Source organism: Chelonoidis abingdonii, chromosome 15 (assembly GCF_003597395.2).
Source record: "Chelonoidis abingdonii isolate Lonesome George chromosome 15, CheloAbing_2.0, whole genome shotgun sequence".
NCBI lineage: Eukaryota > Metazoa > Chordata > Testudines > Testudinidae > Chelonoidis > Chelonoidis abingdonii.
Genome location: NC_133783.1, coordinates 46,706,255 through 46,722,358, shown reverse-complemented (window position 1 = coordinate 46,722,358; position 16,104 = coordinate 46,706,255). Strand labels below are relative to the sequence as shown.

General features: G+C 41.4%; 2 protein-coding genes across 2 annotated transcripts in view; both read left to right on the top strand.

Annotated features, from left to right (window-relative positions):
- The window catches only part of LOC116834430 (disintegrin and metalloproteinase domain-containing protein 9-like), a 38,262-nt gene extending 34,462 nt beyond the window's left edge, over positions 1-3,800 (top strand). Inside the window, exon 22 of the mRNA XM_032796491.2 lies at positions 1,189-3,800. Coding sequence (XP_032652382.1) covers positions 1,189-1,270 — 82 coding nt within the window. The 3' untranslated portion in view covers positions 1,271-3,800. The remainder of the gene's footprint in view (positions 1-1,188) is intronic.
- A 3,007-nt stretch (positions 3,801-6,807) lies between these two features.
- PSTK (phosphoseryl-tRNA kinase) lies at positions 6,808-14,715 on the top strand. The gene is made up of 6 exons (XM_032796502.2): positions 6,808-7,260; positions 9,019-9,310; positions 10,268-10,466; positions 12,782-12,857; positions 13,366-13,459; positions 13,716-14,715. Exons 1-6 carry the CDS (start codon positions 6,985-6,987, stop codon positions 13,910-13,912), a joined length of 1,134 nt encoding a protein of 377 aa, XP_032652393.1. The 5' UTR covers positions 6,808-6,984; the 3' UTR covers positions 13,913-14,715.
- The last annotated feature ends 1,389 nt before the right edge of the window (positions 14,716-16,104 follow it).

The following is a 16,104-nucleotide window of genomic DNA, read 5'->3' as shown; positions in this document are numbered from 1 at the left end:
CTGTTACTGATTCTTATTCCTTAATACCTTACTGTGTTATAGCAGTCCTCGAGGATGTCATCAAAGAATTGTCAACCAGAGTTTTCTGTAATTGTGGGAATTGTTTGCTCGACACTAAATGCATGTGGATGTACAAATTCCCTTGCAAGTTGTAATTTGTTTAAATGCCTTACAAACCAAACTAAATGCTGCAGACTGATAATTGTAGTAGGTGTCTGATATTAGCCTTATGAAAGATGAAATCATATGCAGCCACCTCAGCATTCAAACTAGTCATGCAAAAATAAACAGAGTTCTCGAGAAAAAAAAAAGGAGCAACTGCTTTTTAAAAAGTATTTGAGGTAATACTGAAGAGGGTGGGAATGCTGAAGCAGTACTGTTTAAAATCCTCTCAAAACAGTTCCTCTTCCATCTTTACTGTATCAGTATATTAATACCTTCATTGGTGCTGTCATAAACAGATAGTTAAGGGCTAATGTCTCTTTTTACTGGTTTCTGCAGTAGAGAATTATGAAATATTGTTGCACATTCAGCCTTCTATCAGACACAAATGCTGCCATTGACAACCTCTTTGGAATGAGACTGTACATGGCTGCATCATTGTGGAGAAAAATGTACCATCACATTTTCTGAAATTTCCAGTAGAAGGTTGGCCCTGAAAGGACACACAATTCCAGAAAAGCAAATGTTAATAACTAGAATGTGGGGCCTGCTTCCACTGAAGTTAAAAGGATTGGTTCCATATCTAAGCTCAAGATACTCCAACCTTTTGGATGGATTATTATCACTTATAGCACACAGTGTGGACTTAGTACTTCAGAAACCAAGACGCAATCAAAGACCTTAGATCTGAAGTATATCTGTGTGCCTATATTGCCACTCTTATATTTTGTTGGTCTTTACTATTTAGATGGTAAGCTTTTCGGGACAAAGACTGTCTCTTATTATGTGTATGTGCAGTGTCTAGCACAATGGGGCTGCGATCTCACAAAGCCTGTAAGTGCTACCATAATATTAATAAGTAAATAATTACTAACATTCAAAATATCTTAAAACGAGAGATTCAACACTTTTGTAACAGGTGCTTGAGAAATAATGTGGCTAGGTAGATTTCCTGATACTAATGATCTTTGTCAGCTCCTGAAATGCGGTATCAAACGTGCACTAAAAGTATTTTTCACTCTTTAGGCAGCCAATACAAAGTCACTTTCCTGCAGCTCCTTCAAGATCTCATCAACGACCACCTGTCCCACCTAGACCTGTTGTCTGAAAGCCATTTTTAGGAGTCCTCACAAATTCAGACAAATGCCTTGAGTAAACTGGAAAAAAATGTGGCAAAGGTAAATTAATGAAGTATTTTAGAATTAATTTTTTCTTTATTATATGAAAGTGTCAGTCTTGCAGTCCTAAGTGTCAGAACTACCTTTGAAACATAATAGACTGTTTCATCGGAAAAGGCATGATACTGAGGGGTGATGAACACCTACCATTCAACTTCAGTGGAAGTTACAGGTGCTCAGCTCCTCCCAGGCCTTTTTTATTAGAAGACATAAGAGCCCAACTCTTGTTGGCCTACAACCTACAATATGTACAAATAATTTCTTCCACAACCTAGACTTCTTTGAGGCACAGCACAAAACTAGCAGCCAGGGAGAGGGGAGTTTAAGATGAATTTCACTCACCTTCCTAATCCTAGGTTTCTCTGAGGCTCTTGTGTAACTCAGGCAGCTTTGGAGGCCTGACTAAGTTATGACAACTTCACTGGGCTGTCTGGTGGGAAGCAGCACTGCCTGGCATCTCTGCAGGACCACTGTGCTGGAGCCCTACCTCATCACTCTTTTACGCTAGAGTGTGTGAAGAGATCCTTGGGAGGCAGCATTACGGCCTCCAGAACCAAGGCTTTTAGGGCTCTTTTATGCCACTTCAGCCCTTTTACACTGCTGGAACAGTGGTGACAACTTATTAGCAATATTACATTTAAACTCAACTATTACAAATAAAAGAATTCTGATGAAGAGAATATAATGAAGGAATCTTTAAATATTAATCTGAGTATAAATAATGAATGTAGCCTCAGCAAAAATTTTTACTTTATTATACATAGCCTTGAGTACTACCTTATTTACAATACATATCAGGGAAAAGACTAACTGCTTAACTACATATTAAATGTTTACTGGTAATTGCAATATGAGATTTCTAGGAATACGTTCAGCTCTGAAATGAAAAGATTATAGTCTTTTGTGATACTATCAGCAAGGAGTATTCATTTAAAAGAAAATAACTAAAATTTCAGAGTTTGGCAAAATGGACAACTAATGAATGAGGGCATGGGAATCTATTACATATATCCAGGGTGAACACACAGTTGAAAAAGAGAAAATGTTTAAGGTGATTCAAAGTGATAGGAATGATAAAATAAAATTAACCAAAGGACACTTCAGGCTGAATATCCGGAAGATTTCCCAGTTGTGGGCCATATCCCTCCCTCCTGAGTCTGTGTGAGACACCTAAGGTGAAGGAAAACTCAGTAAGAACTGAGTTTGTTCGGTTCTTCTCAGAGGAATTTCCAATAAGGCTGGTGGGGAAACAATGTACATTTCTCTGATCCCTTCCCCCTCCCAACATGGGTCTCATTGCTACCTGATCTGCTTTCTGTGCTCACTCACACCTCCCTTGAAAAGTGAGCACTATAGCAAAGATACTCTTTCACATAGAATGGTGAGATCTATGATTGGTGGGCCAGCTTCATGTGTGAATCTTGGGGGCATAAATTAACATCCTAAAATCTATTAAATTATGGAATAGTCCCAAAGGAACTGTGGAAACCCCTATATTGCCATTTTACAATTGAACCAGACAATGAATCAGAAAATATACGGTAGAAAAACAAAACTCAGTACTGACAAGGAGATGGATTAGATGACCTAATAAGTCTCTTCCATTTGTAATTTCTCGGTCTGTGGAAGGCAAGTATTATTTTTAGTTATATTAAGTATGTGCCCTTTGTTAACGTGTTGCTTATTGTTTTAATAATAATAGTACTACATGCTGGCAACATCTTAGCACAAGTTGTTAATGTTAGCATATTTAATAGTACCTTTTATTTTTTGAATGTAAGAAATATAAAAGATTATGTCAATTTTGTACTCTAGTCGTGTATACATCAGGAATCAGTACATCATTTGCACTGGTACTTCTGCGATGGAAAAAAAATGTTTACTGAAAACTAGCACTGTAATTTATTTCAAACTAAGTCTGGATAAAAAATAATGGTTTATACCCATATTGGTTGTAATAGCATTCATGCATCTAATTTATTAAGGAAATACTATCCAGTGTTTCAAGGAGCATTTTGTTATTCTCACCTTGTTAAGGGAATTGACTCAAGCAATTCCCTCTGCATAGTCAGAATGTATCTCTTAGAATTTCAGTCACTCCCATATTAAACATAAATAAAAATGTATCCTATTATCCATGTACATTAATAAAATAGTGTATGAAGTAAAATACAAGTACACTTTTAAAATCACAGAAGGAAATGTTTGTTTCTGGTTTTGTTTTAAAAGTATTAAATTTCTGTGAAAGTATGTTTTTTCTGTAAAAGTACCTAAGGATACACATTTTGCATGTATAAAATCACAATATATGGGCTCATACCAAAATCCTTCACCCAAAGACTACAAATGTATTGTTCAACATACTGTCTGTAGTACTGACAGAAGAATTTTTCTCTACATCTTATTTTAAGTGCTTGATTATTGTAAATCAATACTTGTGAAACATGTAACATTAAAAAGTAAAAATATTTATATATCTATCATTTTCTGAGTATATGTAGGTATGTTTTTTTAAATGGGCAAATATATTCTGATTGCAACAGCTTCTGGAAAATGAATTAATGGGAAGATAATTTATTTAGGAGAGCATTTGTTTGAAAATATGTCTCCAAGATGTATAATAATGTTTCACAGAAATTATTATTTTTTTACTGAGGTGGTTAAGAAAAAGGTGCAGTAAGGTGCCCACTACAGCCATCTACCTGCAGTAATTAACAAATGCAATAAATGACTTTGGTCTTAACCCACTCAATTTAGGAGATTCCCTATGTCCTAATAAGGAAAGGATGGAAACTACTTGAGATATATACCTGCCCCTGGAAATTTCCACTACATTCATCTGACGAAGTGGGTATTCACCCACGAAAGCTCATGATCCAAAATGTCTGTTAGTCTATAAGGTGCCACAGGATTCTCTGCTGCTTTTACAGATTCAGACTAACACGGCTACCCCTCTGATACTTGAGATAGTTAAGTCCCAGGCAGACTGCAAAGAACTATAAAAGGATCTCCCAAAACGGTGACTGGGCAACAAAATGGCAGATGAAATTCAGTGCTGATAAATTGCCAAGTAATGCACATTGGAAAACATAATCCCAACTATACATATAAAATGAGGGGTCTAAAGTAGCTGTTACCATCAAGAAAGATCTTGGGAGTCATTGTGGATAGTCTCTGAAAACATCCACTCAATGTGCTGGCAGCAGTCAAAAAGGCAAACAGAATGTTGGGAATCGTTAAGAAAGGGATAGGTAATAAAGATAGAAAATACATATTGCCTCTATATAAATCCATGGTATGCCCACTTCTTGAATACTGCATGCCCATCTCAAAAAAGATATATTGGAATGAAAAAGGTTCACAAAGGGCAACAAAAATGATTTAGGGGTATGGAATGGCTTCCAATGAGGAGAGATTAATAAGACTGGGACTTTTCAGCTTGGAAAAGAGACTAAAGGGGGATATGATAAGAGGTCTATAAAATTATGACTGGTGTGGAGAAAGTAAATAAGGAAGTGTTATTTACTCCTTCTCATAACACACAAACTAGGGGTCAACAAATGAAATTAATAGGCAGCAGGTTTAAAACAAAAGGAAGTATTTCTTCATACAACAAAGTCAAGCTGTGGAACTACTTGCCAGATGATTTTGTGAAGGCCAAAGTTATAACAGGGTTCAAAAAAGAACTAGATAAATTCATGGAGGATAGATCCATCAATGGCTATTGGCCAGGATGGGCAGGGATGGTATCCCTAGCTCTGTTTGCCAGAAACTGGGAATGGATCTCTTGATGATTACCTGTTCTGTTCATTCCATCTGGGGCACCTGGCATTGGCCACTGTGAGAAGACAGGATGCTGGGCTGAATGACTCTTTGGTCCGACCCAATATGGCCATTCTTATGTTAACTTCAGTCAAGTTATAATGTAAACTAGAGAACACCTGAAGACATTTAATTTTTTTGGAGACTGATTAGATCTCAGATTTTAAAAACATATGGACAATCATTTCACTGCTTACAAAAATACCATCAGTGAAAATATTGTGCTTGGTATTTTGTAGACATAGTAACATTATATGCATCTGTAGAGGCTGCATAGTGAGTCAATTGGACTAAGCATAGGCGGGCGAATCAGGTCTGGTCAGTTGTAATTTTAGCTCTGCAGACATTTTGGGGTCTTAACCAAGGGCCCAGAGCCTGCAAGCTGACCTAACACAGTCCCCTGTCTCCACACAGTTTCACCTACACAGGTGGCACTCCATATCTGTGCAGCTCTCCATCAACACAGCTAAGCTTGTGGTTGGGATCCATGTCAGGTAAGGCAAAACCCGCTCTCAGTCCAATAAGTAGCCTCAGTCACTTCAGGGAGACTACAAAGGTTAATCTGCAATGTGGATCTCTCAGTACTTGGTTTCAACCCCCTTTGGCTTATCATAACAGTTTCACCATGGTGTTCTGAGAATTAGTATTTCTCAGGGCATGTCTACACTTGCAGATGTAGAGCGCATTGAGTTAAACCAGCATTCATAGAGCGCAGTAGGGAAAGCGCTGCAATCTGTGCACACTGCTAGCTGCAAGCGCACTGGCACGGCCACATTAGCTGCTCTTGGAACAGCCACAGAGAGCAGTGCATTGTGGTAGCTGTCCAAGTATGCAAGTGGCTGCAACCTGCTTTTCAAATGAAGGGAGTGGGGTGGAGCATGACAGGGAGTGTGTTGTATGTGGGGGCAGAGAGAGTGGGCTTTTGGGGGGGCTGAGAGCATGTCAGCATGCTATCTTGTAAGTTCAGACAGCAAGACGCCCTAGTCCCCCCACCCCTCTCTCACACAGCATTCCACTGTAATGGTTGCTTTGTCTCAGAACAGATAAGCAGCCAGCTGTCATAAACAGAGCTTTAAAAGGGCATATTGGCATGCCTGCAGTGATTCCAAAACAATGAGGAGAGGAGCCACTTGATTTAAGGGGATTATGGGACGTTTCTGGAGGCTGATCAGAGCACAGTAATGCAACGCCTCATTCACACTGACACCTGGGCATTTCAGCCAACTTGCATGAAGTATTTATCTTCTCGCTGAGGTGGAGTACCAGGAATGGTTTAACCCTGGAATCACAGTGCTCTATGTGCCTTGCCAGTGTGGCTGGGTAGTGAGCTAGGGCACCCGGGGCTACTTTAACGTGTGCCAACACACAAGTGTAGCCAGGCCTTAAAGCACCGTGAGCTGTGAAAGTAGGGTATCATACTGCTGAAAAAAAAAAATCCAAGAGCAGCCAGTGCTGGGAGATGGGGCATCCCACAATGCGAGGCTAAACCACCCCTCCCGCGTCGGACACGTACTGGGCAGAAGGGAACGACAGCCCCGGGGCTCCCCCTCAGGCGGGGGCGTTTCACCGCCGTTCTTCCCCCGCGGCTATGAACGGGGCGCAGCCAGAGGACCCCGCACAGCCCCAGCGCCTGCCCGCGCACAGGGCGCATTTGCCTCCTGAGCGTCTACACGGGAATAACGATGGGTTCGGCCCCCGCATACGGGACGGGAAACTGACAACACTGCGCACGCGCATCTAGGCAAGAGAGTTGCGAGCCCGCACGCGTGTTTTTCAAAGGGCGGCGCACCAGGCGCTGACGACGGCACGCGCAAGGGGCGCCATGTCCGCTGTACGCGGGTGCCCGCAGGCGCGCTCCTCCGAGTCTTCGCCTCCCGACACGATGGAAACTGCCGGGTTCCGGCGGCTGGGCGTGTGCGTCTTGTGCGGGCTGCCGGCGGCGGGTAAATCCACGCTGGCGCGCGCACTGCCCCACATTCTACGCAGGCGCAAGGGCCCTGGCTGGGACTGTGTCCTCCTGACCTACGATGACCTTATTCCACAGGAGGCCTTCAGCCAACCAGAGACAGAAGCGGGGCTCGTAGCACAACAGCCATTGGTCAGTACAGATTTTCCCCTTCCTATTGGTTAGCATAGATAGATACCCTCCGCTTAATTGGCCAGCTGCATTGGCAACGGGAAAATGACCGTCCCGCCGGTCTTTGGGGTGGATGTGCGCTCCCTTTGCGCCGCCCGTGGCAGCTGTATCCCTGTCAATGCCCATCCCCAGTGCTGAGGGCAGGGCTGTCCCCTCCCCCCCCCCATGGCAGTTGTATCCCTGTCACTGCCTCTCCCAAGTGCTGAGGGCAGGGCTATCCCCTCTCCCCCCCTCCCTTGGCAGCTATATCCCTGTCACTGCCCCTCCCCAGTGCTGAGGGCAGGGCTGTCCTCTCCCTCCCGCATGGCAGGTGTATCCCTGTCACTGCCCCTCCCCAGTGCTGAGGGCAGGGCTGTCTCCTCCTCCCCATGGCAGCTGTATCCCTGTCACTGCCCCTCCCCAGTGCTGAGGGCAGGGCTATCCCCTCTACCCCCCCCCCCATGGCAGCTGTATCGCTGTCACTGCCCCTTCCCAGTGCTGAAGGGAAGGCTGCCTCCCTCTCACCCAATGCAGACTGTATCCCAGGCACTGCTCCTTCTGTAGTGCTTAAGGCAGTTTTATTTTCAGCCTACAAGTGCCACCTTGTGGGCACTTCCCTTCTTCCTCAGAGGGCCACATGCTCTTCCTGATACCTCCTGGTATCTCTGATAGATCAACATGGGTAACACGCACACCAAGCCCTTGTTTCTGTTCTGGTCCACAGAGCTCTCTCACAGCTGAGGGGGAATGTGACCCAAGGGCAGAGCTTTAAAAAGTGGTGCTACCCTCCCCCAGCCAAGGCCAAATCTTGAGAGAGGCTAAGCATATACAATTTATATTAAAATCAAAGGACATTGTGAGCACTCAGGACAGGCAGCAGCAGCAGCCTGTTACCTTCTCCTCCTTCAGCTCTTCCCTTCTGACCCATTTCTTGCATTTCCATTCTGTTTCGCCTCTCTTTCTGCATTTCCCTGCAGAGTATGTCCATATGCCAACTGCTATGGGAGGGAGCAATAATCAAATACGAGTTTAGACACAGAGGTACCACAATTGTCCCTGCCCAGCAGCTCTCATTTTAGCTAAGTGTTTATTTCCTAAACACAAGAGCAAAGACAGAGGTAGTGTCAAAATTCTACCCTAACTTCACTCCTGGGTCTAAATATTGAGGTATGAGCCAGTGTTAAATCTACTGCCATATCTAAATATGAGTGAATTAAAGACAGCAACAAGAGGCCTCCTTCCTTTAAGTACATGAGAATGTTGCCATACAAGTAGATATGGTCCCAAGTTCTCTGGCTGAAGAGCTTGTATCCAAACTGAAATAGACATAATACCTGACACTGCATACAGTTCAAGCACAAAGACATGAAAATGTGTGAGGCGATCTACCTTTGGACACTGATTTAGCAGAGCAGTTAAGCACGTGCTTAAATCATTATTAAGAAAACACGTTAGCATATGCCTGATGCTAAACATGTGCTTAAGTGCTGTGCTGGATCGGGGCCTTTGCCACAAAGGTGGGCATGAGGGAGGAAAGTTAGGTAGGCTTATATGGAATTGGAAAGCTATGGTGGGGGTGGTAGGCAGCATGAAAGAAAGTGGAAAGCTGAAGAAAAAAGGAGTCACAAGAACAGTCATAAGGAAGAACTGGAAGGAACATGGGAAGCATAGGGGGAGGGAGTTAGTATTTGTTAAATTAAACATTAATATTAAATATGAAATATTTTGTTTTTTTCATAGCTGTCTCGCTGGAAATTGTACCGACATGAACTGTTAGTGTACCTTGAACACTTCTTACAGGCTCTTATTAATGGAGATCATTTGTATGCTCCAACAAACAGAACTGAAGCAACATGGAAAAGTTTTGTTTCCTGTTTCAAAGAACAAGGATTAATCTCTTCAGAAATACATGATGCCAAATCTTGTCATTACTTAATAAATACAACCACTTCCAGACCATTGTATTTTGTTTTGGATGACAACTTTTATTATCAAAGCATGAGATATGAAGTATACCAGCTAGCTCGCAAATGTAATTTTTTTTCCTTTACGTGCATCAATTTCATGTTTTATAGCAAAATAATTATTCTGCAGATTCAGTTAACTTTAGCTGCTTAGTCTGTTTTGGAAGTTATTTAATGGTTAAATACATTCTAAATGGCTAAAATATTTAAAAATAAAGCCCAAGTTCTAACTACCATATATACTCGTTCATTAGCCCATTCGTTTATAAGCCAACCCCACCCCAGATGGTTAGATAAAAATAGCAAAAACTGTATGATCGTTTCATAAACCAACCCTATATTTTAGGAGTTGGCAAACTTTGACTCCTCGTCCGTTAGGATAAGCCTTTAGTGGGCTTAGATGTTTTGTTTATCTGGAACATTCACAGGCACGGAGCTCCTCAGGTCCCAGTGTCCGCGGTTTGCCGTTCCCAGCCAATGGGAGCTGCAGAAAGTGGCGTGCCATTCCTGCAGCTCCTACTGGCTGGGAATGGCAAACCCTGGCCACAGGGAGCTGAGGGATTCCGTGCCTGCAGATGCTCCAGGTACAGGAAAGGAATGCTTTAAATTTCTGTACTGTGCTGAAAATTCTTTTCCCCCGGTTTTATAAAACATTAATTTGTATTTTTTATTTTACTATTTTTTTTGTTTTAAATCAATAGGTTTAAACAGCATTAGTTTTGCTAGCCCTGACATTTGCTGTTAACAAAACAACAATGTATTAGATATTCAATGATTCCATAGAATTTAAAATCATCAAATTTTGGTGTAGACCCGTTTATAAGCTGACCTCCAGTCACTTTTTTACCAAAAATATTCGGTTTATGAATGAGTATATATGATAGCTTCTCTGACTGCATTATAAGCAACTTCTAGTTTATGTAAAATTTCTCTATTTCTAACACACATGGTTTTCAGAAAGTATTAGTTTAGCAGTTTAAACTTACTATTTTCTTCAAAGCAAACATTTTGTGAAATTCTTTTAGATTCATTGGGCTTCTGCCAGTTATTTTTAGACTGTCCACTTGAGTCCTGCTTACAGAGGAATTGTCTGAGAAATCAGCCATTACCTGATGAGACCATATGTCTAATGGCAAGAAAAACAGAAGTACCAAATCCTGAGAAAAACACATGGGAACAAAATAGCCTAATTCTAAAAAGTGTCGAATGCACTTCAGAAGATAAGTATGTTGTTATATTAAAGTTCTCCTTTATATACTTTGCTTTCATGGAGAGGGCGTATGTGCAGTATGTTGTACGTGCTCTGTAGAGCTATTTCTGGAAACCAGGGAACTGATATAAATGCATATTGAACACAGAAAATATTTTAAAACTTGAGAGCCTGAGCCAATTTCTACAGCAGACTTATGAGGATGCTTTTGCCTATTTTTAATAAGGTTCTGCACATGCATGCAAAAAATGCTTCTGCACAGTCTTCTTAAACCAAGTTTTTGTTCGTATTCTTGGAAAAACAGCTTTCAAATGAAGATGCTAACACCTTTATTAAGAGCACAGCTAGATGTTAATATTTTAAAAACAATTGTAGTTCTCTGCAGAGTTCTACAGTGGGGATAGTGTTACAAACAAAAGTGAAAGGAATAAGAAGGTATCTTTTTCCTTACAAAATTATTTATGTTCATTGATTCTTATTAATTTTCCCAAATCACAGTTCTTTAAGATATTTTTTTCTCCACAATGATCTGAGAAGACATTGATCACTCCATAGTTGAGGTCATGTTGAGATTTTCAGTTTAAACAGGGTTTGAGTCTCTTTATTGGGGATGAAAAGCAATGATCATCATAACCAAAATTACATAACTTCTTATTATGGTTAGAGCCCTACCAACTTCACAGTCCATTTTGGTCAATTTCACCATCTTAGGATTTAAAAAATCATAAATTTCATTATTTCAGCTATTTAAATCTGAAATGTCATGGTGTTGTAATTGTAGGGATCCTGACCCGAAAAGGAGTTTCGAGAGGTTCGCAATGTTATAGAAGGGGGGATTGCAGTACTGTTACCTTTACTTCTGCACTGCTGCTGCTGGAGGTGCTGTCTTCAGAGAAGGGCAGCTGGGGAGTGGCAGTTGCTGGCTGGGAGCCCAACTCTGAAGGAAGAGCCACTGCCAGCACAGAAGTAAGCGTGGCATGGTAGGTGGGTATCATAGGCAGGGGGGGGCTGTGCCTCCCAAAACAGTCTGGTGTTGCTCTGCCCACGCTCTGCCCCTAGATTCCCTCCCTGCACTCTGCCTTGGCCCTGGCTGGCTGGGGCTGGCCAGCCTACTTCCCGCAGGGACTCGGGGCAGCTGGCGCTTGGGCCACCCTACCCACCTAGCTACCTGGAGCTAGGAGCACTGCAGCTGCGCCATCCGGGGCACGGAGGCCGGGGGCCATGGTGGGGGTGTTCTGGGCTCCTGGTTGGGAGGGGACTGGTAAGAAGGGGGAGGACAGGGGGCTCAGGCACAAGGGGAGGGGCCGAGGGCTAGCCACCCCCAATGGCTGGGTGACCTGCTGCCCATGGCCACCCTTACTTCTGTGCTGCTGCTGGCGGGGCACTGCCTTCAGAGCTGGGCACCCAGCCAACAGCTGCCGCTCTCCAGCTGCCCAGCTCTAAAGACAGTGCAGAAGTAAGGGTGGCAATACCACTGCCCTGTGACCTCCTTGCAACTCCCTATTGGGTCAGGACCCCCAATTTGAGAAATGCAGGTCTTCCCTGTGAAATCTGTATCGTGTAGGATAAAAGCACACAAAAGACCAGATTTCATGCGGGGGAGACCAGATTTCATGGTCCGTGATGCATTTTTCATGGCCATGAATTTGGTAGGGCCCTAATTATGGTATAGATTTGTGGCTGACCTTGCCAACACTTATGTATGTGAATAAATTTATCCATGTGAGAAGTTTCACTGAAGTCAAATAAAGTTAAACACTTGAAACTTTAGATACATATAGGTTTAAATACTATCTCTGGTATAGGATCATTTACATAGATGTAAAGAACAAAGATATTATCTCAACTAATCATAAATTATTTATTTCAGAAAACTTATAAAATGTCAAAAGCTGACATACAACTTTAAATATCAAAACCTGATTTATACAGTTTAATATGTGAAAACCTCTTTACCCTTGCAAATGATTTAATTCATTGTGTGTATTTTGAAAAAGTTTATGAGTATTTTGGACCAGAGTTAAGACTGTTATTAGGAATGAGTATGATGAGCTCTCAGTTGTTAGTACTGTCATTAACTGAATTTTGGAACTGTGAGAGTAATAGCATATTTATGTAATTTACTTTAAGTGATAGTTGTGATAGTTTCCATAATGTGTATTGTGTATTTGTTGTTGTTGTAAAGTTCTTCTTCTCCTCTTATCTTGTATAAGGTTTATAGTATTTACTTTGCAACCTTAACTGAGAATCAGTTGTTTGGGGGGGGAGAGGTTTGTGCCATTATACTGTATGTTGATTTTACAAAATGAGAGTAACATTGTTTTTTTAGTTTGCAGGTGATTAATTTGTTGGTTACTGCTTTGGAAAATCCAGTGAAACAAATTGAGGAAAATACCGAACAAAAGGTAGTACTAATTGTCTTTAAACAAATGCCCTTCTGCAGATTATATTGAAATAATTAATTGTGCCTTTCTAGTTGTGCTCTGTTCATCTTGATGTCTAAAAATGAGAAATTCCTTCCACGGTTCTTGCTTGCAAAAGCCCAGAGAAAAAAAGACTATGTACGTAATGAGTTCTTTTTTTTTATGAAAAATAGTGACTGTGTTACAAATTCTTAATTAAGTCATCTGGAGTGTATTCTAGCAAGCTTTGAATATGTTTGCAGTAGTTAAGATAATGCCTCCCAGAACTGACTGACCACCCTAAAAAAGGGGTGGTACAGATTGCTTTCCACCATACAACTGAGACACTCCATGAGGTAATGCCATGGTGCAGCTCCATGCTACTCCCAACACAAAGCTGTGACTAAATGCTGTAGTCTGCCCCTGAATAACAAATACTTCAAAATCGTTATACTTACATTTTTGAATGCATTTCTACTCTTAAATAGAACTTTCTTTTGGTCTTGGATAGGAAACAGACAGAGCCATTTGTGCAGCTAGTATTCTCCACCAAGCTGATCAGGCTTTCAGACGAATTGTGTCTCAAACAATGAAGGATGTGAGAGGTATGCATGTCATATTCTAATAGTTATTCTCCAGGAGTATATAGCTCAACTGGTAACTAACATAAGGCTGAAATTGTGAAATACTCGTACATTGAAATCATATAAGATTAGACCTAGGATCCTGCAAGTAAAACTCATGTGAAACTTTACTTTCGTGAGAGGTCGCACTGAAGTTAAGTGTTTGCAGGATCTGGTCCTAGGTCTTCGAAATTTAGCAGACATCTGAAGATAAAACTATAGTTTTATTTTCTTTTAGATAAAAATGTACTTCCAAATGAGATGAAGATTCTGGCAGAAGAACTTAATAAGCTTAAAGCAGAGTTCTTAGAAGATTTACGACAAGGGCATCATCAAAAAAATCAGTTTTGTCTGCCAAGCAGTGAATTTGTTACAAATGTCATTACTTCATTCCAACAAGCAACAGACAATGTAGTGAAGACGGTTTTTTTTTAAATGAGCACACTGTGTTTTCAGTGCAAGGAATGCCAAAAACATGATAACTTATTCAGCAGGATGGCTAAAGATATCTGAGGAAGCCACAGCTGCCATGTATGGAGGTTTATGTTAATTTATAATTTCATTTCTGTCACAATGCTATGAAACAAACAAAAAAAACAACTCGTGTTTCATGTTTAAGAGCAGACCAACAATAGGAAGAAATGAGGTTTGAAGATGAAAGAGATTTTGGAGCTGTAGTCACCCTAATCGGTGTCTTGTAAAACATCTTTGGTGCAAATCTTTGAACTCCTTCTCTGGCTCCTCCATCCATAATGTTCTTCGTCCTTGCTTCTGTATTTCCTAGATTTCTCATGTATCCATCTCTCTGTTCCTTTCCCATCTCAGATTAGCCCACTTCTCCTTTTTTTTCAATGTCATTTTCCCTTTTCCCATAGAACAAATAATAGAAGCAAAGAATTCTCAAATCTTCCTCCTAATCCTTTATTCTTCCAAAGTATTTATAGCTAGGCAACAATGATGTACATAGGTAGAAAAGCTCTGGTCTCAGATGTTGTTTGCTCTCAGTAATTAACCTTCTGCTACATTATTAAAGTCATCATTCCTATTGGGACAGTCAGGGAATCACATGTCGTCATCCTGCATAACAATAGAGTGAATCATAGAATCTGTAAGAAATTATAAATTGTCTTATTTAATGGTCAGTACAAACAGTATTACATTAACTGGTTAATGTCTGCGTGATGCTATTTAATATGTAAAGAGCTAGGTAATATTAATAAAGAGATTGTATTAGGGTATCTATCTTTGTTGTATCCTTTGACTTTTCTCTTCCACAGCTGCTGTTTGTTATAGTGATGTGGATAACTGATTGCACCTGCTGGGCCTCTCTTTCTAAGCAACACCCGGTTAATGTGTATCACATTTGCGTGATCTACTCTGCAATATTTGGCAGCAGAGATCAAATCAAACCTGCAGCAATGCATCTTCTAGACTTGACACTTGAAAAATGGTATTCTCTCGCTTTCTGAAAAACAGACAGTGTCGGGCTACTTTAGGTAACTGATAATAAAGGCAATAAAATGTTTAATACTAAGCCTAGCAAGAGTCTGTTTCTGTAACTAAAAGTTTTCCTGCTGCTTATGCTAGTATAAGCTTTCTCTAGCACTATGCTGCTTATCCACTTGAATCAGAACAGTAATAGGAAAAAAAAAACGTCTGCTGCAGTTAGAGCACACAACTGGCAGCTGGGAGACTTTTAGTTCTAATCCTTATGCTTTTGGAGCAGGAATTTGAACCTGATTTTTCTACATTCCAGGTGAATGCCCTAACTACCCAGTTTTATAGGGACAGTCCTGATATTTGGGGCTTTTTTTTATATGGGCTCCTATTACCCCCCACCCCCACCCCCATCCCAATTTTTCACACTTGCTATCGGGTCACCCTACTACCAGGCTACAGAGTCTGTGTCTTTTTCTGGTTCCCCAAATAATTATTTATACAACGTGGAAGAGCTTCAACAGGAGAGATTGACCCACCCCAGTGGTTAGAGCACTCTCCTGGGAGGTGACTTCAGCAAAAGCACCAGGAATGACCACCTGTACCAGCAAATAGCTAAAAAGCTGGCAGCTTTACAAGACAGTGATCAGTGCAGGGCGTGTATTAAGAGGCTGAAGAGAAAGTACCAAAGACCAGGGTTAAGAACCACACCTTGGGCAAGTCGCCAGTGGCTCAACAGCAAGCTCATTTTATGATGACTTTTACTGGATTCTGGGCACTGTGCCTAGCATGGAGCCAACAGTGTTTCATGACCACCTGGTCAGCTGGAATGGTGCCCTGTTGACATGGGGACTGATGGGAACCAGCAGCAGGATCCCAGTGAGAAGCATAAAGTGACTCTTATTGAAACCAGTCAGAGCAGGCTGTGGATCTCGATCAATAGCAAATTCTTGGTCCCCATTCAGAAGAGCTGTTTGATTTCCCCACCCCTGGAACAGCCTGCTGCTGGTCTTCAGCAAACCCAGTGGAGACAGAAGCTGCCCCAGAGCCGGGTAAGTGTCTGACTCAAATTTACAGTTTATTATTAAAGTCATGGGAGGGATTTCTGCTCTGAGTAGTAATGCAAAAATTATAAGCCCCAGCTACCAGCATGTGACCTCTAATGATGGATTGTATCCCAGCGCCTTGGC

Bases quoted from the DNA above. Each gene is read 5' to 3' on its own strand.
- PSTK (XM_032796502.2), top strand. From the start codon at position 6,985: ATGTCCGCTGTACGCGGGTGCCCGCAGGCGCGCTCCTCCGAGTCTTCG. The intron at 7,261-9,018 runs GTCAGTACAGAT...TTTTTTTCATAG, and splicing joins TCGTAGCACAACAGCCATTG to CTGTCTCGCTGGAAATTGTA. The intron at 10,467-12,781 runs GTATGTTGTTAT...TTGTTTTTTTAG, and splicing joins GAATGCACTTCAGAAGATAA to TTTGCAGGTGATTAATTTGT.